Below are 26908 nucleotides of genomic sequence, written 5' to 3'. Positions count from 1 at the left end.
TTTTTCCAAATACAGTGAAATTCCCCATTACGGACAGTCCTTATAACCGGACAGCTCCAATAACCGAACAAATTTTGGGCACACAGGTTTTTCATTCATTTTTTCATACAAATATTATCCTAATAAACGGACACTCTAATAACCGGACGCGGACAAAGTATTTCAAACCATTTTTATAAAAAAAGTTCTCATAAACGGACAAAATTCAAAAATATCACAAGCAAGCTTTGTTGTTCATTATAAAAATGACCTTTTTAACATGTATGCACACATTCTGTGTTTTAAATTAAGACTAGTTTTCCATTCAGTTTGTTAAGTCAGTTGCATGCGGATGGTTGCGTTCAAAGTTCGCAATAATATGGCACCGAAAAAGAAGGTACTTTCTATTAAAGAAAAAATGGAAATTATTAATGTTTTCGAAAAAGATAAATTATCAGTACGTGGAATTGCGAAAAGGTAAAGTAGAGTGAGTCCAAAAATTTAATGGTAGGTACACGTTTCTTTTGCTTTGAAAGGTTCAATATTGACAAATCACAAGCTGCTGAAATCAATAAAAATAAAGAAAAAATTCGTTCTAAATGGGAGTCTGGAGTTAATGTTCATCAAAAGCGAAGCTTTCTTAAAGAAGGCGGCTCTGAAATAGACAAGATGTGTTTTAATTGGTTCGCTAAAGCTAGAAGTTAAAACATTCCGATTTCTGGTCCCATTTTGAAAGCAAAGGCAATGGAAATTGCAGGCAAACTGGGTGTAGCTAATTTTAATGCTTCAGATGGATGGTTAAACAAATGGCGAATAAGGAATAATGTTGCTTTCAAATGCGTATCTAGTGAAGCTGCATATGTAAACCAGGATGGTGTCGAACAGTTTAGGACAAAAGTGCCATCTCTGTTGACCCGTTACAAGCCTCAAGACATTTACAACACAGACGAAAGTGGGCTTTTTTTTCGTGCTCAGACTCACAATTTTGTTCTGTGCTAACATGGCTGGAGATAAGGAGCTGCTTTTGGTTATAGGTAAAGCAGCCCGTCCTCGATCTTTTAAACATGTTCCAATCGCAAAACTGCCAGTGGATTGGAAGTCTAATAAAAAAGCATGGATGACTCGAGAAGTAATGAGTGAATGGCTGCAGCAGTTCAATCGAAGAATGAAAGCCCAGAATCGAAAAATTATCTTGTTTTTAGATAACGCGGCTTCTCACCCAAAGGTTTTAAACTTAACCAACATAAAAATTATTTTCTTGCCGCCAAATACAACGGCAGTTAGCCAACCCCTTGATCAAGGTATAATCCAAAATTTTAAAACTTTGTATAGAAGCTTAGTTTTAAAACACTTGCTATCTAAAATTGGCAATACAAGTTCAGTCTCAGCGCTTTCAAAATCGATTAATGTACTAGAAGCTGTGTATTTCATCAAAGCATCTTGAGATAAAGTGGAAGCCACAACCGTCCGAAATTGCTTCCGTAAAGCAGGATTTTTGGAAACTTATGAGGATCTTCCAGAATTTGATTCTGAAGATGATATTCCACTGGCAATCTATACTAGGCTTCAGGAAGGACTAGACTTGGCAAATAATTTGGAAGGTTTTCTCCAAATGGATCAAAATGTTTTCACTGAGGACAACAATATAGAAATTCAATTTGACCAACAAGATGATACTATGGACATAAGTGATCCAGAAGATGAATTTTCAGAAGAAATAAGTGAGCCTATAACATCATATGATGAGGCTTTAAAAATTGTTGCGGGCTTGAAACAATTTGCAAAAAATGACTATGTAGCTTTTCAGCACATTAAAAATATCGAGAGTCACTTTGAAAATGAACATTTTAAATTAAAGCAATCAATGTTTAAGCAATCAAGCATTACCGAATTTTTTCAATCAAACTAGTATTGAAATGTAAAGACTTGTACAATGTACTTAATCGATATATGTACATATATGTATTTATATGTAATACTAAAGTATGCAAATATTCTTTACTTCCAAAAATTTCTTAAATAAACTATGTACAATACAATTTATATGTGTGGTATATATTTTGTGACTTCATCCCTTATAAGCGGACATCTCCCATAGCCGGACAAAAACACTGTGACGGTGAGTGTCCGGTTATAAGGAGTTTCACTGTATTGCGCAAAATTATCAAAATCACAATTGGTTAGCTGAAAGAGCAATACTTTCTGCGAAAAATAAGGATGTTGGTCAATTGAATGCGAATATTTTAAATGATATGCCTGGTGAGATTGTAACATTTAAATCAATTGATACAGTTATAAATCAAGATGACGCTGTAAATTATTCAACAGAATTTTTAAATTCCTTGGATTTACCTGGACTGCCCGCTCATCGCTTACAATTGAAAGTTGGTGCACCAATTATTTTACTTAGCAGATTAGCAGTCAAATAGGTCATTAATAATCTTATTGAAGCAACAATTTTAAAAGGAAAATTCAAAGGTGAAGACGTATTGATTCCGCGTATTCCGCCGATTCCACCAGATTTATATTTTGACTTCAAAAGATTGCAATTTCCAATACGTCTTGCATTTGCAATGACAATAAACAAAGCACAAGGACAATCGCTAGAATTATGCGGAATTGACTTAGAATATCCATGCTTCTCCCACGGACAATTATATGTATCATGTTCACGTGTAGGAAAGCCATCAGTTCTGTTTATTTATACCACAACTCAGGGCAAAACAAAAAATGTAGTTTACGAAAAGGCTTTGCGTTAGTTTAAGTTTAAAATTAACATTAATTTTATATTGTAAAAAAAGAATAAATACACATAGAGTGAATCTAAATCGAGTGTTCATTATTCATTTCTAATTTTGATATGCCTAGCGAAGCAGGCAAAGGGTCCGCTAGTCCATTATAAAACCGATATGGACGTACGGAGCTCAATTATGGGGCTCAGCTGCAAAATCAAATCTAGAAATTATGTAAAGATTTCAGTAAAAGGTGCTCTGCATGTGTGCCAATGGGCCATGGTTTGTACGAAACGAGATATTGCACCGTGACCAAAAAGCTACGAGAGGTTTCGAAGAAATAAACAACCTCAGACAGAGATACAACAACCGACTTGCCACTCATACGAATAACTGAGCAAAAAACCTTTCTAAGATAAAGTACTCAAGATTAAAAAAATATCAGCCTAACGATTTAATGCAAAGATTTAAAACGTAAAATACGTAAATGCAAAAGGTATGCAATTGTATAATATATCTGTTATATGATGTTCATTATTAAGTAACGAATTCCGCTGGGAGTTCTTACTCCAAATTATTCTTTTTTAATTGTTGGTAAAAATAGTACTTATTCTTGTTGTTATGACAGATTGTATGAAATAAATGGAGATCTAAAAAAAAAAAATATGTATAATATTTTTGTTAATGGACTATTGTACAATATGCATAAATTGTAAATGTTTCATCTGTGCTTCTTACTTCTTCACCTAAGTAGTTAATTTAAAAAATATAATCTCCAATATTAAATAATAATAGTGCATATCCTTTATTATATGTCCATGTATCCCTTTTTAGACGTACAAATAATAATAATATTGTATTATTTTAATACATGTTACATAAATGCCTTATTGTTTTAATGTTTACTCTTTATAAAACTATGTTTTATTTCAAAAATTGATTTGGTTTCAAAAGCATCTTTTGCAAATTTTCTGTCAAATAACAGATTTTATAATACTGTCCTTTGAATATTACACTACATGGTATGTGCAGTATTTCAAGTCTATATAATAAAACATTCAAATCTTTTTGAATGAGCGTTTCTTATATCAATACATTTCCCTTTAAATAATAGTTAGTAACTACGTAGCAAACAGGTCACTCAAATCTAATGACATAAAAACATATGCATTTTTATATGCTATGTTGTATTTTTAAATATACACACTATATATAAAATATTAACGCTTAAAAATTATTTGACTTTTCTTAGTTTATTGCTAATTCATTGGTTTTCATAAAATTCATATCTATTATTTTGTATACATAAGTACATAGCTTAGTACGTACTATATAATCATTTACATACGAATGCACGAATTATTGTGTTTTCTAAAGTTTTTTTTTTACTTAAATGTTTCGCTTTTAACGGTTAGAATATGGCTTAAACTCACCGTAATTAAGATAAACAAGTAGTATTTCTTTTTTCATGTTTAAAAAAGAACATGCATTTACTTTCGGATATAAGTAAGTAGGATCTATTGCCATCATTAAGCTGTGACTAGTTTTTTTATCCAGTCAAAATTCTTACTAATATTTTATACCTTTTTGAACTATGACGTTGGTTTATTTAATATTTTATATTAAATTAAATATTATAACTGACTTAAATTAAATGATTTTTTACCAAATAAGCTGTTATATATTAATATATTAACATATACACATGTTCAAACATGCATATGTACATACATAAATATTTAATTTCGTGAGAATTAAAAGTAACATTTTTTTCTAATAGCGGTCGCCCCTCAGCAGCAACCTCCGATATTCCTCTGCCATGAAAAAACTGCTCAGAAAAACCACCTGCTGGAAGCATCACATTTTAGATCCGTCACACACCACAAATAGAAGGAGGAACTCGGCCAAACACCAAATGGTATAAGCGCCAATTATTGTTATTAACACCTTGTCTTATAAACCGAGCGACGATTGTATACATATGTCACTTTCGATAAAAGCTTTTCTCGTACGTAAAAACAATAAGATTGTGTTAGTGATATACGAAAACAAATCAACACAGCCCTCACTCATGTTGCTTCATTGCTATCTGAGCAACGACAAGAATGATAAAAACATCAGAGAGTGCGTGACGTCACATTAGCCGAGTTCTACAGTGTTGTCAACCATTTGCTCTTCGCAAAAAAAAGCACTAATTTTTATACATCAAAATATGAAAATTTTTTAGTTTGGTGTTTGTTTCTTATTTTTAATTTAAAGCTACCGAAACTAAAACGTTTTTCAATTGGCGCGGGTCGATTTTGGCGCCCTGTGGCAGCCATTTTGTTTTGGTGACATCTGTCAAATCTTTTGTTTATTATTCAGTTGTTTATGCCAAATCATCATGGCAAGTTACACGATTGAACAGCTCGTTCAAATGATAAAACTTTATTATCAAAATGAGTGTTCATTAACGCAAACGTTTTTCAATTGGCGCGGGTCGATTTTGGCGCCCTGTGGCAGCCATTTTGTTTTGGTGACATCTGTCAAATTTTTTGTTTATTATTCAGTTGTTTATGCCAAGTCATCATGGCAAGTTACACGATTGAACAGCACGTTCAAATGATAAAACTTTATTATCAAAATGAGTGTTCATTAACGGAAACGTTGCGCGGATTGCGCCCATTTTCCGGTAGACGTGGTGGCCCTTCCAATTTCTTATGGCCCATATTGAACCATATGGACCTAGACGAAATGTGGTTCCAGCAGGACGGCGCTACGTGCCACACAGCAAACGCCATTTTATTCCATTTCAACATCTACCCGCCCTTATTGAAAAACCCTTTATAAGTTAAAAAAAGAACTGTATTATAAAACAAAAGCAGGTTAAAGAAGGTCACTCTGAGAAGATTTTAGTACTAATGAAAATTTGTTGATTCTTACAAAATTTGATATTATGGAAGTGTAAATTTAATTTTTTGCCCCTTTTAAGGTTATGTAAGAATATTAAATGCCCCTCTCTCAACTCTTCTTGACATTGAAAACCTTTTACACATTTTAAAAAGCGTTTGAATTTACTGAATGCGAATTAAAACCATAGTGGTGTAACCGTTTCTTCCGGTCCTCATTCCTTAGTGGAACATAGGGAATCAAGAGGTGTATTCATAGTAAAACAAAAGCAACAAAATACTACTGAACAAACTATAACGGCATTTTTACAAAAAGAGTACCTTATCTTGTTACATAATCTGAAATATAGCAAACACGTCGTTCTCTTAATACAACAGTTTCTCTTAACAAAAAACTCATAAATTAAATTGTACATAACTAGAACACATTTATTTAAAACAACGCATATTTTAAAGACAATTTATCACGCATACAAAGTTTTTTAAGTAATTCAATAAAAATTTGGTATTTTATTTTCTTTAAATGAGCATTTTAGTGCGTTTTTGAGATTTGATTGCTGGAAGGAGACCAGACCTGCGACCAGATGTTAAAAACAAGTAAAATTAAAAAAAAACTGAGTGAATTATTGAACTAATTAAAAACGGTGTATATTTTACAAAAATATAAACATTACATTGTAATTAGAACAGGCTAGAAAAATGCCATGAAGAAAGAATGAAAACTCCGAGACTAAATAATAAAAAAAAAATGCTAAATCAAGTTACGAAAATGGTAATCTGGCCATACCAGTGCTAATACGACGGAACTCATTGTCAAATTCGCTGAGAGCAAAGAAACGGTACCACGATGGGCGCCATCTTATTATTCTTTCCATCGTAGAGCAACGACTGATTGACTGAGTATGTGAATACATGTGGAATGATCATCCACAAATCTCGTGTGGCTGGAAAGCGGCTGTTATCGTTAACTGCATTATCAACTCAACGTGGAATGGGCTTTCCATCACAGGGCGGGCCCAATCATTCTAGCACAGACAGTGAAGTGCGAAATAAAGGTCAAATAGAAAAATTGTGCTCTGCTGTGCAAAATGAAATTTCATATCTTAAATTAGAAAACGGCAAACTTAAATCTGCTATATGTGCAGATAATAATAAATCTGATATAAATACCACAGAAAGTACACCTTTTGAAGTTCATGAAACTGATAATGAGTAGAAACCGACTGGATTCTAAAGAAAACATCTGCAAATGGTGTTAATGATTCAACAAAAAAGGAATCAACAAAGGCAACAACGACTTTAAAAACTCAACTTACTACTACAATAAATATATAATTTTTCGTTAACCTCTAAACAATGATGCGTGCCACTTAATAACGTTCGATTCGTGCGACTATCGGTTTGTAACAAAGTTATTATCAAATAAAAAAATTTCCTTGGCGGCCGCCGTAGCCGAATGGGTTGGTGCGTGACTACCATTCGGAATTCACAGAGAGAATGTTGATTCGAATCTCGGTGGAACACCAAAAAAAAAATTAAGAAAAACATTTTTCTATTAGCGGTCGCCCCTAGATTAATTGTGAATGACTTCCAATCACATGATCTAAATGCTTTAAACGCTATAAATAAACTCAAGTGAAAAACCAAGAAATCACTTGAACCTTTTCTTATCACTTTTGATCCATTTGAGGATGTGAAAAAAATTTGCGAAATTAAAAATATATTGAACACTATAGGAAAAGTTGAACCAGTCAAATCTACAAATCTGATACCTCAGTGTAAAACATGTCAATATTTTGGTCATACTAAAAATTTTTGTGGGAAATCTCCACGATGTTTTATGTTCGCAGAGAAGCAAAAAAAAAATAAACTGGAAGGCCCAAAATGTTGGAACTGCGGAGAGTCCCACCCTGCAATTTATAGAGGCTGTATAGTGGCGAAATAATTCAAAAAAATTACAACAAAAAAAAGATCCCAAAATACAAAACCAGCAAACAATTCAAACGATCAGCATACATCACAAATCTTACAAATATTCCCACAAAAACCCCCAGTATAAATAATCCTGCTACCTACGCACAAATTACCAACAATTTTTTACCGAACCATGAACAAGGCCGAATCTTTAAATCAATTGAACAACGCTTGTGCGCCCTTGAACAAAATATACAAAATTAAAATTGCTTAAAAATTGAAGTAAATATGTAATTTTTAAAATTAAAAAATCGTATTTACCTAATTGACACTCTATTTCTGTCAACTCATAATAAACTACTGCTATATAACCAAAATCTTAAACTGATCTGGACATATGGCATTGAGCTAGGAGGATGCTCAAGCGAATCTTATGCAACGATTCCAAAATAAAGTGATGCGCAACATTATCAATTCTCCACACTATGTGAGAAACCTCGACCTCCATCGTCATCTTGGTATGGTACTCGTCCCTGACGTGGCGAACCTGTATGCCAAGGCTCACACACAAAGTCTAAGTCTTACGCTAAAGCATTTGATTTGATCTAGTTGTAATACCAAAACGTTGAAAAAAATATATGTATCGATGTTTTTCAATATCGAATGAACAAACAATTAATTCTGATCAAAATAACTTAGTTTGCTCAAGATTTGATTAGATTCGTATATGAATGTAACTAGCCACGGGAATAATATGGAACAGCACCTGCTATATGAATTGGATATTTGGCTATATGATTAGGAATTATGTATTGTTGTCAATCGGGTAAAAGTGTACTACGTTAATGCATCAGAACCGTCAGTTCTCCTTTTAGTATTGCAAATCTCGGGACCACTCAAAGCTGTAGCAAAGGAAGTAAGTAAATAGTCCACTAGTAGCAAAATAATTCCGTTTATCCATTGTCTGATTGTAAAAATAATAAACCTCATGGACCCGCTCGCCATGATATTGGTTCGAGGTTTAAGAAAATGCATTTTCGGAACAAACTTGCTTCCTGTGCAGCAGTCACAATAATCAAAGATCTAATGGCAAATAATACACAAAATTTTGAATTGCTGGAATCTGGCTTTTTTGTTGGAAGAAGATCATCAAAAATTGATAAACAAGAGATAGGAATCAACACAATCAGTGGGTGTAATTTGTAATAAGCTATCTATTATTTATTTGTGAAGTTCAGTATGAAACATATTGAAGGGAAAACGAATAAGTAAACTGTTGTTTCTTGAAAATCTACCGAGGCAGCATTAGTTTTAAGCAGTAAAGTACATTAAAGGAACAAAAATGAAAAGATTTTCGATTGCCATGATTAATAGATACGGGTTTTAATAAAATATTGAATTATTATTAATACTTTTTCTTTTAGTTATATAAATAGAATGTGAGAGTTTATTGAAATATAATAATACTTCCTGACATTTATTGATATTTTTATTTATTAGTAACATAAAAACATTCGTCCTGAAAAAAATTGATGTATTCAAGCGATACATCGTAAAACTATGATACAGAGTTCCCTGATCGAGCAAAGTGTAAATGAAATGAAGTTAGAGTGCCAAGAAGTTGTCACTAACGCTGATACTAAACCTGGCACATTCAACGAAATTTCAATTTCTGTTTGTGTTTTGAGCAGTGTGTTTTGTGAGTGTTTGTGTTTGTGATTTTGAATTAAACTGGGTATGTGTTTTTGAGGCCGCCGTAGGCATCGGCGAAAAAATTTGTTCTATCATTTGGTGTTTCATGCCGAAGTTTGGAACTACCGAATGGCAGTCACGCACCAATTCATTCCGCTACGGCTTCGGCCTTGTGGGTATGAAATATTCAATTATTAGAAAAAAAAGTTTAATAACGGTCGCCTTTCGACGGCCAATGGCAAACTCCCGAGCGTATTTCTCACATGGACAAATTTTCTTACAAAAACGATCTGTCTTTCTAATGCGGCATAAAACTGCAAGCGGTTGTTTAATACCATAGGATTATTAGCTACTTCGTTTCTCTAACAAAGTTTTGCTCTTTCATTACCCTCTACTTTTTTCGTTTTCGATTCTAAAATAAGTGTAGTCCAGCGAGAAAATTCCAAGAAGCCAAGGTAAACAAGGCATATTTCCTCTTTTGAAAAACTTTATCGGGGGAGTTGTTTGTGCTGAAAATCTACTGACTGCTTAAAACGTTAACATTAAGTGCGAATTTGAAATTTTATGGCGAATCATAACAGTTTACTTCTTTTAACAAATTTGCACTACCTATTAGACTCTTCGATATCATCATCTGAAGGTGATAAAGCATGTTGTTTATAAAGAGAAGAGCGTACACATATCAAAGATTTTGTGGTGGATCTGGTCCATTAATATACCGATGCAAATGCACATTCTTATTAAAAGATAAATGCAAGAAATGTTCAGGATTTTTCTTGTTTTCAAACTCCAATTTAAAAAACAATTTAGGGTGAATCGTGAAAGTTCAAACTTCTATAATAATAACAAAATACGAAGCAGATAGATGGTAGATTTGTGGACTCCCTAATGTGTTGGGGTGCAGAACTCTTACGCATAAAATAAGTATATATATACATATATAGGTATACATATATATAATTGGCGCGTACACCCTTTTTGGGTATTTGGTCGAGCTCCTCCTCCTATTTGGTGCGTGCGTCTTGATGGAGGGACCTACAGTTTCAAGCCGACTCCGAACGGCATATATTTTTATGAGGAGCTTTTTTCATAGCAGAAATACACTCGGAGGTTTGCCATTGCCTGCCGAGGGGCGACCACTATTAGAAAAATGTGTTTCTTAGTTTTGGTGTTTCACCGAGAGTCAAACCTAAGTTCTCTCTGTGAATTCCGAACGGTAGTCACGCACCACCCCATTCGGCTACGGCGGCCGCCGAGTTCAATATACCTATATAGTAAGCATACATGATCCTATATGAATAGCTATGTGCTATCTGTGGTGTTAATTTGAGATTTTTGGAAGTTTTTACGGGTGCGGGTTCGGAGCTATGTATTATATTTATTAACACTTTACAGAAACTACGGAAATTTAATCGGAAATTTGTCTATGGAAATTTGTCGCGTAAAAGTTTAAAATGCATTTGATTTGTTAAAATGCTGTTTTTTTCCAACACATGATAGAGGACTTTCCTGAAGTAGAAACAACAGAAAAATACAAAACAGCTTGTTGTGTGCTTCATAAACTGTCTCCTGCTTCTTTGGCATTGAAACAACTCATCTCTACTCTGAATGCTGATTTGGACTTCCGGATCAATTGAACTGTCCAATTGGTTGATTTTTTAGAACTCCTCTTCAAATTGTAGCTTTTGTCGCTTAGTGTCTGAAATGGCAATATTATTAACTGCACCATAATTATCTGAATTATAATTGCTAGTATATTGTTCTATGCTATAGGACAATAGTGCTAGTCTTGGAGAATCCTCCTATAGGGCAAATAGCCTTTCACACCTTTCTTGAGGACGGAAGAAGTCGGAATGACAATGCACGTAAAAATGTTAGTTTGGGTAATTTTTATAAGGCGTGAATACAGATGTCTGCAATATTATTTTACACATGCAAACTCTTAGAGCGTTTTCGAAAGAATAAAGTGGATTTTGTGCGTCAATGCATCGCTATAGATGAGAATTGGGTTTATCACCAAGATCCTAAATCAAAACAAGAGGCTAAAGAGTGGTTTGAAACTGGTTCTTTGGCTCCGAAACGAGTTCGCGTCCAGAAATCAGTCAAAAAGTTGTTATCATTAGTTTTTTGGGATACAAAAGGAATTTTGTTTGTGGCTTACTTGCAAACCGGTAAAAAAATAAATTCTGTATTTTATTGCAACCTTTAAGAACAGTTGAGGGCAAAAAATTCGTGAAAAAAGATCCAGTTTGCAAAAGAAAAAAATTGTTTTTCATCAGGACAATGCACCGTGGCGCAAGAGAATTTTGATAATGGCTAAAATCCATGAATTAAAGTTCGGATTGTTGTATTGTGGTATTCACCAGATTTGTTTCCAGATCTAAAAAAAATGCATGCGTGGAAAGTGTTTTTTCTCAAATGATGAGGTCATAACAGCTGTGGCAGCGTATTTTGCAGCCTTCCAGATTCTCACTTCAGAGATGGAATTCATAAATTGGAGTGTCGTTGGAACAAATGTGTTGATGTTCAGAGATACTATTCTGAATAATAAAGTGTTTTTCAAACCAAAACCGAACCGAAAACTTATTGAATAACCTAGTATATTTATAATTGGCGCTTGCATCCTTTGATTGGGTATTTGGCCGAGATCCTCCTCCCATTTGTGGTGAGCGTCTGGATGTTTTCTTACAAATGGAAGGACCTGCAGTTTTATGCCGAACGTTAGATGGTTTTTTATGAGGAGCTTTTTTATGGCAGATATACACACACAATTTTCTTCCGAGAGGGACTATTAGAACCATCTTTTCCATCATTTGGTTTGTTCATGCCCGAGGTTATGAGCTCGGACATACCGATTGGTAGTCACGCACGAACGCATACGGTTACAGGGGCCGAAGATAAGGTTTTATTATGTGTTTAAGAGGGTACTGTGCAAGCCGCACACAAAGTTTTTTTTTATTTGTCAAATTTGCCAAAAATGGAGTTGCTGTATTTAGATGCATTTTGTTTTTACAATTTGTCTCTTGAATTTGTTTAATTTGAATGAGAATGCAACCTTCTGTCTCGACATGCGGCCGCTGGTCGCGCCCATATCATACAATACTCGTATAATGCTCATCCCGAATCTCATGCAATAAATGGCCATACTTCTGGTTTGAGGTTTATCGCATGGCATGAATTGCCAATTTACATGAAATCTTTTTAATACCAGCATTATTAAATCAAAAGAGAAATTTAAAAAATAAGAAGGGCGCGTTGTTGAATGAAATGCCTACGCCAAAAAAGGACTGCGATAATTGTTCCGCAAGCCATAAAATTTATAGTTTTCATGCCATAACTCATCATGAATAGATAGATATGTGGTGTAAACAAATAATCCAACAACAAAGAAGCAGAGCGCCTTGAGATTCCAAACAGCAAATCGCAAAACAAAAAAAAAAAAAACAAAAAAACAAATCAGCTGGTCACCTCGTGAGTATTCGCTACTAATACTATTTTTTAAATACATATATGCATATATGTATATGCGTACGTATTCGATGAACACAAAAAGTGTTGACATTATTGCGAGGACTCAGCTCAATACAACTTACAACATTTAATTTAAAGGTTTAATACCATAGATCTATCATTCGTATATGTTTACGTACTTCCAGAATGTTTTGTATTTTTGAAGTACTCGTTTGAACCTTAAATATTATATTATTCATATATAACTGCAGTAATGCATATTATGCGCTTAATGTATACTATTATTGGTGCGGTGATTTAGATTACAATTCTTAAGATACTACACCAAAAATATGTCCGACGTTTCCGATTTGGTGCATGCACTTCCAGTAGGTGAAGCAGCAGATGCCAATGAATTTGCACGTGTGGCCGCCAAAGGTGATCGCATGTCTTGATTTAGTACGGCCGATGTTTGACATTGGCTACCTTCATAGTAGTACGACGAATCTTTTGAAAGAGAAAACGTAAAATTTTAATAATAAATACACAGGTTGTCTTCACAGTTGCTATTATCATACACTATAATATTTTTATAAGAAAAATAATTTTACAATCACTTTAAGTAATTTACGGTTGTTGGTTTTATGGACAGGGTTGTCCATACGAGGTGTGTTCAAAAAGTATCGCGAACTTTTTGTGTTTTTATTATTATTTATTCATTAATATCTATTTGGTCCCCTTCAAAGTAATCCCCATGAGATATTATGCACTTGTGCCAACGTTCTTTCCCATCTTCGAAGCTCTTCAAAAAATCATTTTTTATCTTGTTCAGCTTCTCCTTCGATGCCGTCTATATCTCGTCAATCGTAGCGTAGGCCCGTCCTTTCATGGGCCTCTTCAGTCACACGGGGCCAGATCTGAGGAATACGGCATCATTAGTGTGTTGTTTTGGCCAAAAAGTCGTGCACAAGCAACGATTTGTGAGCAGGGGCGTTATCGTGATGGAAGAACCAATTTTGGTTCTTCCACAAATCCGGGCGTTTCTGGCGGATTGCTTCTCGCAAATTGCGCATAACTTACAGGTAATATTCCTTATTGACCGCATTACCCTGTGGCAAGAACTCATGACGCACAACGCCCCTGCAATCGAAGAAAACGGTAAGCAAAACTTTTACATTCGACCGAACTTGGCGCGTATGTTTCGGTCTTGGTTCGTGCGACTGCTTCCATTGAGATGATTGAGCTTTGGTTTCCACGTCATAACCATAAACCCACAATTCGTCACCAGTTATGACCATCTGGAGCAAATTTGTGTAGTCGCGGACAGAGTTCAGATACCAACATCTCATTAGCAATGTTCATGCGATGCTGCTTTTGGTCGAAATTCAGCAGTTTTGATCTATATGTCTAGGTCCTCAGCAACTTCTCTAACGATGATTCAACGATTGGCCAATACCATTTTCTTCACTTCATCAATTTTTTCGTCTGTTGTTAAAGTGCTCGGGTGTCCGGCACGAATATACGTATTCGCGATACTTTTTGAACACACCTCGTATAGTGTTTTTCTTATCTTTATCATGTTATTTTGACAGTGCCAGCTCTAGACAGAAAACCAGTATCATATAAATCCAACAACGGTAATACAAACACCTGTTTATTTCTATGGATAAACAAATATTTAAATTCATTTCATGTGGGTGGTTATTTAGCTCTTTTAAGTGAAAACAATCTGTATACGATCCGATCCGACCTGCATTTCATAACTTTCGAAATTATCATGTGTCATAGTACATGATGCATAAATTACTTTTATTTAGTAATGCTCTCCAAAACCGACATATTTTAGTTAAACATTTTTCGATGTCGGCGAAATAAATAAGCGTTATTCATAACAAAATTCAATACTTTTATGGAATTGATATCTTAAATTGTAGCTTCGAATACAAGAAATTATATTTCTAATTTTAATATATCTTTTAAGCTTATTATTTCATTAATCAAGAAGCCAATGCATAAAAAGTGTAAGCGAATAAAATAATAATAATAAAGCAAATTTGGATACAAAATCATGAAATTGCCTGACTTTCATTACTAAACTATACATAGTGTGGAGACGTAACCTATTTAATACTTATATGTTTATGTATCTTAAATTCAAATTAAATTAGGTTAATGTGTATCTGGCAGAACCCAAACTTTGTTACTTTACCCAAATAATATATGAATGTATATGGGGCATTCTTTCTCAACGGGAGACCCCTATCTGTCCAAAAATGTTTTTGACCTAGAGAGTTCTAATAGGGCTTAAAATTTAGCTCTTTTTATCTACTTTTCAATACAGAGTGGCCAAAAACGAAATTCAAGATGGCTCATTTAATAAGGCTAAAAATGTAATCAAAATTCATTAAATTCATTCTAATAACCTATACCAAAAAAATTCATTTCAACGGAAAGAGTTGTACGAGGTCTCAAAATTTAGCTAATAAAGTTTACTTTAAAATACAAAATTAAAAATTTTAAAATCCAAGATGGCGGCCACAACATGGCGGCTAATTTTTTAAAACTACTCAAATCCACTTAAACCCCTGAGTAACGAGTTTCATGCGAATTCATGAGTTTTTTCAAAAATCCGTTCGCCATATTGGATCCGCCATTTTGAAATTTGGAAATCTAACACCAGATTTGTAATCAGCGACCCAAAAAACCCCCGAGTAATATTATACATTTTAAGTGGATTTGAGGAGTTTTAAAAAATTAGCCGCCATGTTGTGGCCGCCATCTTGGATTTTAAAATTTTTCATTTTGTATTTTAAAGTAAACTTTATTAGCTAAATTTTGAGACCTCGTACAACTCTTTCCGTTGAAATGAATTTTTTTGGTATAGGTTATAAGAATGAGTTTAATGAATTTTGATTACATTTTTAGCCATATTAAATGAGCCATCTTGAATTTCGTTTTTGGCCACTCTGTATTGAAAAGTAGATAAAAAGAGCTAAATTTTAAGCCCTATTAGAACTCTCTAGGTCAAAAACATTTTTGGACAGATAGGGGTCTCCCGTTGAGAAAGAATACCCCATATATATTAGGGTGTCCGTTATTTACCAATTTGATTATTTTTCTTGCGTCGCCCCCTAAACTTTTAGTTTTCCGTCTAAGAAAAATTATCAGATCAAAATCAGCTCTTAATATTCAGCAGAAACCTTGCCCCAAACACAATATAATTGGTAAATAAGGGACACCCTAATGTATATTCAACGACTTTTTTACTTACTTAATAGTCCTGTGCCGGCGGTGTATCCATAAGACCCATACGCCGATCCATACTGTGAATACGCCGGATTATAGGCGTAGTCCGTTGTTGGCACGACGGACCCGCAAGCTGTTAAAATATAAAGAAATAGTTTTTGCTTTAAAGAAAATAAAAAAGTTTAAGAACTCTTCAGCATCTAAATATCGACCCATACGTCACTGTTTTTACATATTAGTAGCATAAATACTGTAGTTGTATTGAAATATTTAACACTAAAACTACTTCAAGAGATTTGTGTAAAACTGTACTCGTATTGAGTGATGTTTATAAAGTTTAAGAACCATGCATTAAGAAGTTAAAAACAAACAAAGGTATTGTATTTTTTGTGTCGTCTGTCGCATAGTCCTCATGTCTTCGTTGCACACAAGGGTATAATGCCCCGAAGAGATTGTATCCCATGCCATTATTGCACACAACGATATAAAGCCGCAAAGAGATCGGAAGCCCATTTCTCCCAGATTAGTAGAATGCAAAATCGCGTCTTTTCATGTGCCGTGACGTCAGTACAGAAAGAACAAAACCAAAAAAGACGAAGAAGAATCGAAAGTGAGGCAAGAAAATAGAATAAATTGTGCACATTATACATATCAATGTCAAGACAATAGGACTTGTTTTTATGCGCACTTTAATAGAATTTTTCCACGGAAATATTTGAAATTTCTCGACAATCACTGTTTAACCGGTGAGCGTGTATGCTGGGAACTGTTTTTGCCATTGATAATAACATATAAACTTAATCTCACAAGGCTCATATTGTGAACACTTTTTTGACCAAAAACTCGACAAATATCATCGAACAACCACCGTATTCACCGGATTTAGCCTTCTGCGACTCTTTTTTTTCCCAAAACTTAAATTGCTACTCCGCGGACGCCGCTTCGAGTCGATAGAAGGTTTTGACTGGACTAATCGTTGGTATATGCGTATTGCTTTGCATGGAGCCTATATTGAAGGCGACAAAATAAATGTTGATGATTAAGGGGTTAGGTGGGTTTGAAAATTTCAAAAAATCGATTTTTTTGTCTCATTAAATAGTACAGTATGTTTAAAATACTCTCCTAAAATGTTAAGTCGATTCGAGTAAAATTCTAAGAGATAGACCCTTCAGAAGTTCCGCCCATTAGGCCGCGTCAGTTGAGCGCTTCGCAGGTATACGTGTTTATCTCAAAACTCCATTTTTTAAGTCGGTGGACACGATATCTCCAAAAGTTATGAAGCGATTTAGTTAAAATTTTGTACAAATCTTTGAAATAACATTTTCTAGTTATTGAACGAAGGATTGTTTTTTTTTTAATTACAACTATTTTTTTTGAGCCAATGTATGTCGAAAATTTCATTAAAAAATGTGTTTTTTGGTTCAAGGCCTGTCAAAAATTCGAAATTTGATTTTTTTTCCTTCGTACGACAACGAGATTTATCCATGTACTAACGAAATAGTGTGGTTTTTTGATTTTAGATGAACCAATAATAAGTTCTGCTGTCCACGGCAAGAGCATTTTTTTTGAGACGTCAAGGAAGATGAGGTACCAACTGCTGAGTTTTCAAAATTTTTAAATAAAAATTTCACAAAATACTGTTTATATATGTATCTTAGATATAGTGAATTGTTTAAATAAAATATATGATTTTATATACTAAAAAAAATAGTCAAAATCTTCTTTTTTCAACCTCTGAAACCCACCTAACCCCTTAAACAATTGAACAATTTCTGAACTCCCACCATAACTATGATTATTAGTATACACGTATATCTTCACACACATATATCTTCTACTTTACGTACGATAAAAAGTACATATATACATACGAGTATGTACACTGGTCACACAATTTATTCGTACCCCCTTCGTAGTACGTAAAAAACTTTTGCTTTGCGCAAAATATTTGCTGTGACAATATATTTCTTTTGGGCCACTGTAAGAATGTTACATTCCTGATAAATTGCCTTAAACATAACTCCCGTTATTTCAATTCATACTGAGGGGTTTCAAAGAAAGCAGGCAGACGTAGAGAAATACTACAAAACATTTATTCGTACACTTTCAGCTCACAATATTGTTGCTGCAAAAGTAACACTAAAAATCGTTTGAGTTTTTACTAATATTGCTGAAAACGAAATAAGATTGGTTGTTCTTAGTTTTTATCGCCGATTCCGTTTCAGTTGCGCGTAATTTCTCGATCGAAAGTGACAAAATGGGACGAAGTGCGGATTTGCCATTAGAAATGCGTAAAATTGTTATTAAATTATTCTTGAAAAAGAAGTCTCTGCGCGAAATCGATAAAAAATTGGCAAATCGTATTATACGGTGCAAAGTGTTATTGATACTTACGTTAATATTGGTAAATTGGAAGCCAATCACCACCAAGCCGGAAGACGAAAAATATTGACTCCACGTGAGGAACGCAACAAAGTAGCATCAGTCGCACAAAATCCAAAAATAACCTCCACAATACTTTACCGAAATATTCAAGAGTCTTTGCATAAAAAAGTAAGCTTACAAACAGTCCGTAATTGCCTCACCGCAGAGTGACACGCCGCAAGCCCTGCATTTCAGATATTAACAGAAAGAAGAGATTGGAGTTCGCCAAACGCTATATAAATTAGCCAAATTATTAAAGCTAAAGGCGGCACAACCAAATACTAAATATTCGTTTTTTCGATTATTTTTTTTTTTAATATTTCTTATATTGGCTATGTACGAATAATATTTTTGCATAAAATGGTGCCTTATTTCGTTATTGCCTTAAGTTAAAGGACAGACATAATAATAATGTATGTAATATGTATATGTACATGTTTCTAATACAAACAGGTTCTACTTGACCGCTGCTAAATTTACATAATTCAGTATCTTGCTGTTAACTTTTGGAGAAAAATGTGTCTGTTGTTATAAGACTATCACAAGTACCCCTCAAAATTCCATACGTTCCTCCCATTGAAGCTTTTCTATACATTAACGGGCTCTGCACAGCTTACAGAAGCTTTGGCCATTTCTTCTATTTATATTAAATATTTGGAACTTTCGGTTTCATCCAAATGCTGAATGTATTGTATGTACGAGGCGTGCTCAAAAAATACAATCAATTTCTATTTTATCTGTGTAAAAGTATATTAGTCCCCTCAAATATAATACATTTGTACCAGCGTTTTTTCTTATCCTCGAAGAAGTTCTGAAATGCAGTTTTTGGTATATCCTTGAATTCTCTCAGCGATCTGAAATCTGATGAATACGGTGGCTGAGGAATGATGCATTATCATGATTTTTTTCCACATATCCGGGCATTTTTTCGTATTGCTTCATGTAAACGGCGCATAACTTCATATTTCCCGTACGACCTTGTGGCAAGAACTCCTGATGCACTACGCCATGGTAATCGAAGAAAACAGTGAGCAAAACCTTGACATTTCATCGAACTTGGCGTGCCTTTCTTGGTCTTGGCTCTCCTGAACTCTTCCATTGGGACGATTCGGCTTCGGTTTCGATGCCATAACCATATACCCATGATTCTTCATCATTTATGACCCTTTTAAGCAAACTTGACGTCATTCAACAATTCCTGAGCGATACTCATGCGACGTTATTTTTGGTCAAAATTCAGCAATTGTGGAACGAACTTCGCTGCCACACGCATCGTGCCCAAAATTTCCGATAAGATTGGATGGCATGAGCCAACCGATATTCCGACACCCTCAAAAATTTCTCTAATTATAATTCGACGATTCTCCATAACAATTTTTTTCATTTTCTTAACATTTTCATCGGTTGTTGATGTGCTGGAGCGTCCAGAGCGAGTGTCCTCATTCACATCTTCTCGACCTTTTGTGAAAAGCTTGTGCCACTTGTAAATATTTTTTTGATTCAGAGAATTTTCACTGTATGCCACAGTCAACATTTCAAGTGCTTTTGAGCACTTAATTCTATTTTTTACACAAAATTTAATGCAACTTCTTTGGTGTATTTTTTTTTTTTGATAGCAGAAAATCGCAGAACATGCAAAACACTTGTCTTATTTATGCCTCTCACAAGCAAACTAAACATATTATATTGTTAAAACCATGAACATATCTTCGAGACGAGTGTAACAACATAAAAAATAATAATAATCGAAAGTCAAATGCACGTAATCCGCGAAATTTGAAAATTCACCTTAGTTTTTGAACACATCTCGTACGTAACATCCAAATAAGTCAAACTCGCGCTTCAGTGTAAGTATCTACCTTTGCGGCTATATATGTACATATGTTTTTGTACACATTTTATCAATTGGAGAGCCCTATATGTAAATGAATATATTAATTTAATATTTACCTACTATCAGAGAACAAAAACTAAAGCTTCTAAAAATTTTTTTTTTATTTAAAAATCGCAATTCTTAAAATGAAAAAATTATCAAACCATTCACTGCATATTGCTAACCAAGTAACTTTTTCTTCCTTTTTTTGCTTATTAAAAGAGATTAAGTCATTGGTTGTTAAAGTCGCGAGAAATAGCGTAGTGATTTCGGAAGGCACCACCTTCCGTAACTTCTTGCACGTGGCCTGAAAGGATATATTAAGTGAGTAATAAGATAGAGTCAAAATAACAAAATTTAGAGAAACACAGAAAAAATAATAGGCAATGCTATATACATAAATTTCTATTTTATCTCATTTCCATCTTTCGAAGCCGCATAAGGTGATGGCAGTAGACTGATTTGATTTTTGAGTTCGTCTTGTTTCAGGGCATTAAGTAAATACTTCTAAGCAAATAAGCTTTTAATTTCTATGTACATACATATATTTTGTCTATCTGTGGAGGTGTCTTATCGTTGGCTGGCCCCTATTTATGGGAGCTGCACATATCCAGGTCGTGGTGGCTTGTAAGAAACACATTCATATCCAAGGCAGGTAAGAGTTCACAGACATACCCTGAGAATTTCAAGCCAAACAGTCTTTCAATATTCCTGTTGAAGCCAAGTGAAAGGCTAATAGACCTGAAAATAAGGTATGAAATTCTTCGGGCCCCATTGTCGTACGCCTAACATGCTTACTGCAAAGGCAGATCGGTTGAATACTATTATCTATCTATTACTATATCGCAGTGTGCGACATTAAGAGCGCTTCCAATAACGTCGTTGCGGAGGCTATCACTAGGTCCCTCGATAAGTTTGCTTATGGTGGCGCTGAGCAGAGGCACTCCACATGGTAGTGTGCTCTCACCATTATATTGGATTTTTGTGGTTAAGGACGTCCTGGAGGAGCTGGAGCGAAGGGACTGCAAGGTCCAAGTAACCCTAGTAGATAATCGAACTTGTCAAATAGGCTATGGATTGTAGGCTTTCGGTGATTCTTCGGTAGATGGAGCTGGTCTTATTCCCGAGGAGATATAAAATGCCCAGAGCTGAACTCACCTCTATAGGGGGCACTTCACTGTTGCTCCCTGATAAGGTGAATTACCCAGGGTTAGTCCTTTACAGAAAGCTAACGTAGTAACAGCGATATAGTGGTCGTGGCAGAGTGGGGTGGCGTCTCTCTCCGCCGGCGTCGAGCAGAGGCACTCCACATGGTAGTGTGCTCTCACCATTATTTTGGATTTTTGTGGTTAAGGACGTCCTGGAGGAGCTGGAGTGGAGAGGCTGCAAGGTGCAAGTAACCCTAGTAGATAATCGAACTTGTCAAATAGGCTATGGATTGTAGGCTTTCGGTGATTCTTCGGTAGATGGAGCTGGTCTTATTTCCGAGCAGATATAAAATGATCAGAGCTGAACTCGCCTCTATAGGGGGCACTTCACTGTTGTTCTCTGATAAGGTGAATTACCTAGGGTTAGTCCTTTACAGAAAGCTAACGTAGCAACATTTTGTAAAGTACACAGGGGCGCCTTGAATAGACACAGGGGCGTCGGCCATTAGCCTCTCGCATGGAGTTACAAGTGGTGCACATGCTCACTGATGGCTCGATTTGAAGTACCGCAATCAAAGAAGCAGTTGACTGGTTGAATACTTGTGGAACTACTATCAGGAAAGTAAACAGTTACACTAGCATTTACTTCCCTCTCGGCCGCATCTGAATACTTCCACCATTATGCTAATTTGGCTGCCTGGTCACACGGATATTGCAAGAAATTTCTGGATGGATGGGAGCTCAAGGTGGTTTCCCCACGTAATGAGAGGATTGCGATTCGCTTGAAACCTTGTGGTCTGCTCCTGGAAAAATGAGCTTCGCGTAAACTCAATGAGCGCTGGAAGGTTAGGTCAGGCGCACTCGAGAGATCTTCTAAGTCTAACAAAGTAGCAGCGTACGAAATTTTGTATGTACCCTCTCGGGAGTTGCTCATGAGTTATTCTCGCAATGAGACTTTGTATTGCTTCGAAGCCTTTTCGCAGCAGCTGTCTGGAGGATGTCTTTCTCTCTTATCTTCTATCTGTCCTGTTTTTCCTCTTTTAACTTTTTAATGGTATCACAAGAGGCAAAACTTGTGATTCTCGTCCAATTAAGCTCTTGCTTGGGCAATCATACAACCCAACCTAAGTGAACTGTATAATCTGTATGACACTATTTGCTTCAGTATTTACGGAATTATTTTACTGATGCGAATTTTTAGCTCTGAAAACTAACATTTACATTGATGTATTAATGGATAATCCTAATCTCCTTAGCTTTTCAGATGATCCGACTACCGATTTTTGAAACTTCGGCTGATGTTCACGACGATGAAATAACGCACTGAAAATCGTAAACATCAAGTAGAAGGATAGAATAGGTTAGAATATGTAAATTAACAATATTCCAGGTAGAGATAAAATAAGTGAATTTATAACAAGCCAAAGATCAGCAAATAAAGGTATAAAGGACATTGTTTACGAAACAGTTTACAGAGACCATATATCTAATATATATAGACGCATTTATTTATAAAAATATATATTTATAAAGCTTCACAAAGTCAAAGCTGCCACCATTGAGAGAATTTGTAATCTAAGTTTTTTCAATCGTAGATTTTTGTTAAACGTCTTTTTCATAACTATGTGTCTAAACCGATTATTTTGCAATTATATAATATAAAGTTAAGCTCAATTCATCGAAGTAGAATATAGCAACTGCAAACGGTTCTATACGAGTCCTGTAGTAAAGTGTCATACATATGTATAAGCATGTATATCTAAGCATACATATTATATGTTAATAGTCAAGTCGATAGAAAAGTCGGAATATAGACTCAAAATACTAAATTTTAAGTTAAACTAAAAAATATATTACAATATATTATTACGAATTTAGTTTTGCGTATTACAGTAGGATTCAATTGTAAATCTATGCGTTCATACTGACAACGGACGTATGGTAATATAGTAAGTGATGCGGGACATATGTTAATACACGATTCAGTTATGTAATGCACTTGCCTGCCGAATAATGGTTAAAACTTGGTAAAATCGTTGAATATCCTGTGGGGTTATTATTAGACGACCCAACACCACTGGTGGCGCCATTCGTATTGCTATTATTATTATCTGTGGATTGAATACTTGACTGGAGCAATATCAAAGAGGAATTGTTTGTATTTGGTTGTAAAGTTTGCTGTTGGATATGTTGGCGATTATGATGCTGTGGACCCTGCTGATTCCCAGTTAGGTGAGAATCAGGGGATCTACTAACATTACCACTCATATCAATTGTATTGTTGTTTTCAAGAACATTTACTAAAGATTTTTCTTGTTGAGTATTAGACGATGCCGTTGTTGATAACTCAGCCACTGTAAGATTTTGGTGATCATCTTTGGTATTCTCTTCTCTGTTCAATATTGTTGTGTTAATGGGTGTTCTAATTCCTATTGGGGTTGTTATACTACCACGCACATCAATTGCTTCGGCGTTACAGCTAATAGTAGTATTTCCAGCTAAAATTGCTATAGGTAGTATTCCTGACTGTTGCGCTCCGCCAATACGGGTGTGGGCACCAGCTTGAGCTGCTTCACTGTTCAATGAGCCAATTGTATCTATATGTGAAATTGCTGCGTATTGACCATTTTCTATAGCAATTGCTACATTAGCAGTTAAGGGAGCAAAAAATTAAAATCATTAAAAAATTAAAACGTCGTAACAAGTAAAAAACTAAAAATTTAATAATATATTTTTGTGGTGGATGTTGTGCAGATTTATAACTGTGCGTACAATAATCTCAAATTATATAAGAAATACGATGGAGTTTTTCCACAACATAAAATAGTGCTGTACACAACTAATTGAACTGGATTGGTATCAAGTCGATGACTATAGTTGGAAAAATCGATGTTGGACAAGTTCCCTAAAAAATATTTGGTTTGGCAAGCCATCTGCCAGTGTGGTATGAAAAGCAAAACGTTCATCACCACGGGCGCTATAAATCAATTTTTAGGAAGGAGTGTTGGCAAAACCGTTTGCTGCCATTTATAAAATAACATACAGCATCGTGTTATTGCACCGAAGTACTATTCAACAGGACCACAACTCACATAATTATCAACAATTGCGACTCATTGAAAAATATTGGGCAATTGTTAAAAGAAAATTGCTAAAAATAAAAAAAAGATATTGAAAATGGCAGACACCGTAACAAAAACTTATGTCCATTGCCTAATGAGAGAAGTCAAATCTAAATTGCTTCATTTTTTTATAACAAAGAGAATTGATATGAGTTTTTTTTAACATAGTACGCTTAATAAAGAAGAAAATGAAATAAAAATTGTCTTGGTAACTTATACACATTTTATGTTATAATGATTTCAACCCGACCAATATTTTTCGTGTCCATTCCTTAATTTGCATAGTCTGTACTGGGAAGCACCGATTTTTAAATGCAATATACATAGTATCCCAGATAAGCGAGAAATTAACCCATTTTGCGCGCTATCACCATCTGTTTCACGAGTCGTATTCTGGCAAACAAGCCCAGCAAAGTTTTACATCCAATCAAACCAGTAAATCATGAAATTTGAATGCGGTAAATTTTTATGACTTTCGACGTGGATTAAATCCAACAACTAGCAATTCAATTCAATTCAATTATGGTCGCACTCTTGTCTTAAAAAAGCATAATGTTAAATATTAATACACATGCATATGAGCCTGGCATTAAACCACAATCAACTATATGGATATTTCAAACGAGTAAAATCCATTAAAACTTCTTCATGCGCGAGGGATTTCGGAGCAAATGACCTCTTGTTATTTCGGAATAAAATATGTCGCCACCGTGTCATTGAAACAACAGTCAAATCTATCTAAGTCATTTAAAAAAAGATATTTCAGAACAACCAATTTTGGGGAATTTTATTAAACAGCATAAATCGAATCGGGTAAACAAGCCAAGCTTATTTAACTCCAATCTGAAAATCTTGCTAATAAAACATAAAGATATATAATTTTTAAATTGTGAGTAAATAGTTCTGAATGTTTTTCGATAAATGTAATAGGTCTATGAATAAGTTCGTGCGGTTTTTTTTCGAAATTTAAATTTCGGATCATTCCCATGGCTTTTAAACGTTTGGAAATGGTTGATTGATCAACTCCCAAAGTTTTTGCAACCTCTTCTTGCGTTTGAGCCGGATCTTGATCGAGCAATTCCTCCAATTCGGTATCCATGAACTTTGGCGGCGCGGCCAAAATCACCACTTTTAAAGCGTGCAAACCACTTCTGGCACGTTCGCTCAGCTAGAGCATGCTCACCATAAACTTCCACCAAGATACGATGACTTTCGGCTGCTTTTTTCTTCATATTAAAAAATTCCCCGCAAAAACACATTATTTGGCACGAAATTCGACATTTTCAAGTGTGGTAAAAATATTGTTGTTTACGCTTCAAATAAAAAACTTATACTGACGTTTGTGCCTTACGACAGTAGCTCTCCAATGAATGTTTGGAAATGTGGATCGATGGAATAATAATCAAGTTACGCCATCTGTTGTAAAACCGCACGAACTTATTAGTTGTATACGAGTATACATTACACATACAGCGTGACCCGACACAAGCAAATTCTTTTACAGTTTTGTGTTCAGGGAAGCCAGTTGTGTTTTACACCATTCCAAAACAAAAGTAAAAAACCGGTAGTCGGAGCAGGCAGCAAACATTTTTGTTTATGGACGTAATACAGTATAGAATGCAGCAGGAAGGCGATGCTTCCAACAATTCTGTTTTGGTGGGCTAATTGTCGAAAATGTTGATAAAATCTTTGAAATAAAGGTTCTCAGTGTGGTCGTGCTGTAGCTTCGATATAGCTAATTTTAGCGGCATATATCGTGCGATAAACCTACTGTACTACGGTGGGCGTCCGGTTTAGCATTATTTCACATATACAATCGGATTTTTTTAATAACTACATACTACGGTGGCCGCCGGAATTTACAGAGAACGTAGGTTCGAATCTCGGTGAAACACCAAAATCTAGAAAAACTTTTTTCTAGTAGCGGTCGTCCCTCGGCAGGGAATGGCAAACTTCCGAGTGTATTTCTGCCATGAAAAAGCTCCTCATACAAAATATCTGCCGTTCGGAGTCGGCTTGAAACTGTAGATCCCTCCATTTGTGGAACAACATCACGACGCACACCACAAATAGGAGGAGGAGCTCGGCCAAACACCCATAAAGGGTGTACGCGCCAATTATATATTATGTATATGTATATATATATATTATATATATATATACATACATATAATATAATAATAATAATGATATTTATAATTAGTAATATTTAGGAGAAGGTGGTCTTACTAATTTGGGACCTAAGTTCAATGGCGGTTTGTCATACCGGTTTTTGAGATACCAGTATTTAAACATTTCCTTGGGACGGCATTAAGAAACTACCATTATCATCAATTCTGAAATAAAAAACCTTTCAAATCTTAATGCATATACATATAAATATACTAATGTACGAAGAAAAAAAAGGACTACAAATTTTCTTAAATTTTAATATCTTTGT

At 34.9% G+C, this 26908-nt stretch overlaps 1 protein-coding gene across 2 annotated transcripts in view; it reads right to left on the bottom strand.

Annotated features, from left to right (window-relative positions):
* Positions 1 to 12788: 12788 nt before the first annotated feature.
* The window catches only part of LOC129250039 (uncharacterized), a 60826-nt gene continuing 46706 nt past the window's right edge, over positions 12789 to 26908 (bottom strand). For both annotated transcript variants that reach the window (XM_054889686.1, XM_054889685.1), the window contains exons 2-3: positions 15927 to 16034; positions 12789 to 13162 (exon numbers count right to left, since the gene is read on the bottom strand). In XM_054889686.1, the coding sequence (XP_054745661.1) occupies positions 12996 to 13162; positions 15927 to 16034 (275 nt within the window). In that variant the 3' untranslated portion in view covers positions 12789 to 12995. The remainder of the gene's footprint in view (positions 13163 to 15926; positions 16035 to 26908) is intronic.

Source organism: Anastrepha obliqua, chromosome 6 (genome assembly GCF_027943255.1).
Source record: "Anastrepha obliqua isolate idAnaObli1 chromosome 6, idAnaObli1_1.0, whole genome shotgun sequence".
Lineage (NCBI taxonomy): Eukaryota > Metazoa > Arthropoda > Insecta > Diptera > Tephritidae > Anastrepha > Anastrepha obliqua.
The sequence above is the reverse complement of the archived record's forward strand: the minus strand, read 5'-3'. Positions and strand labels throughout refer to the sequence as shown.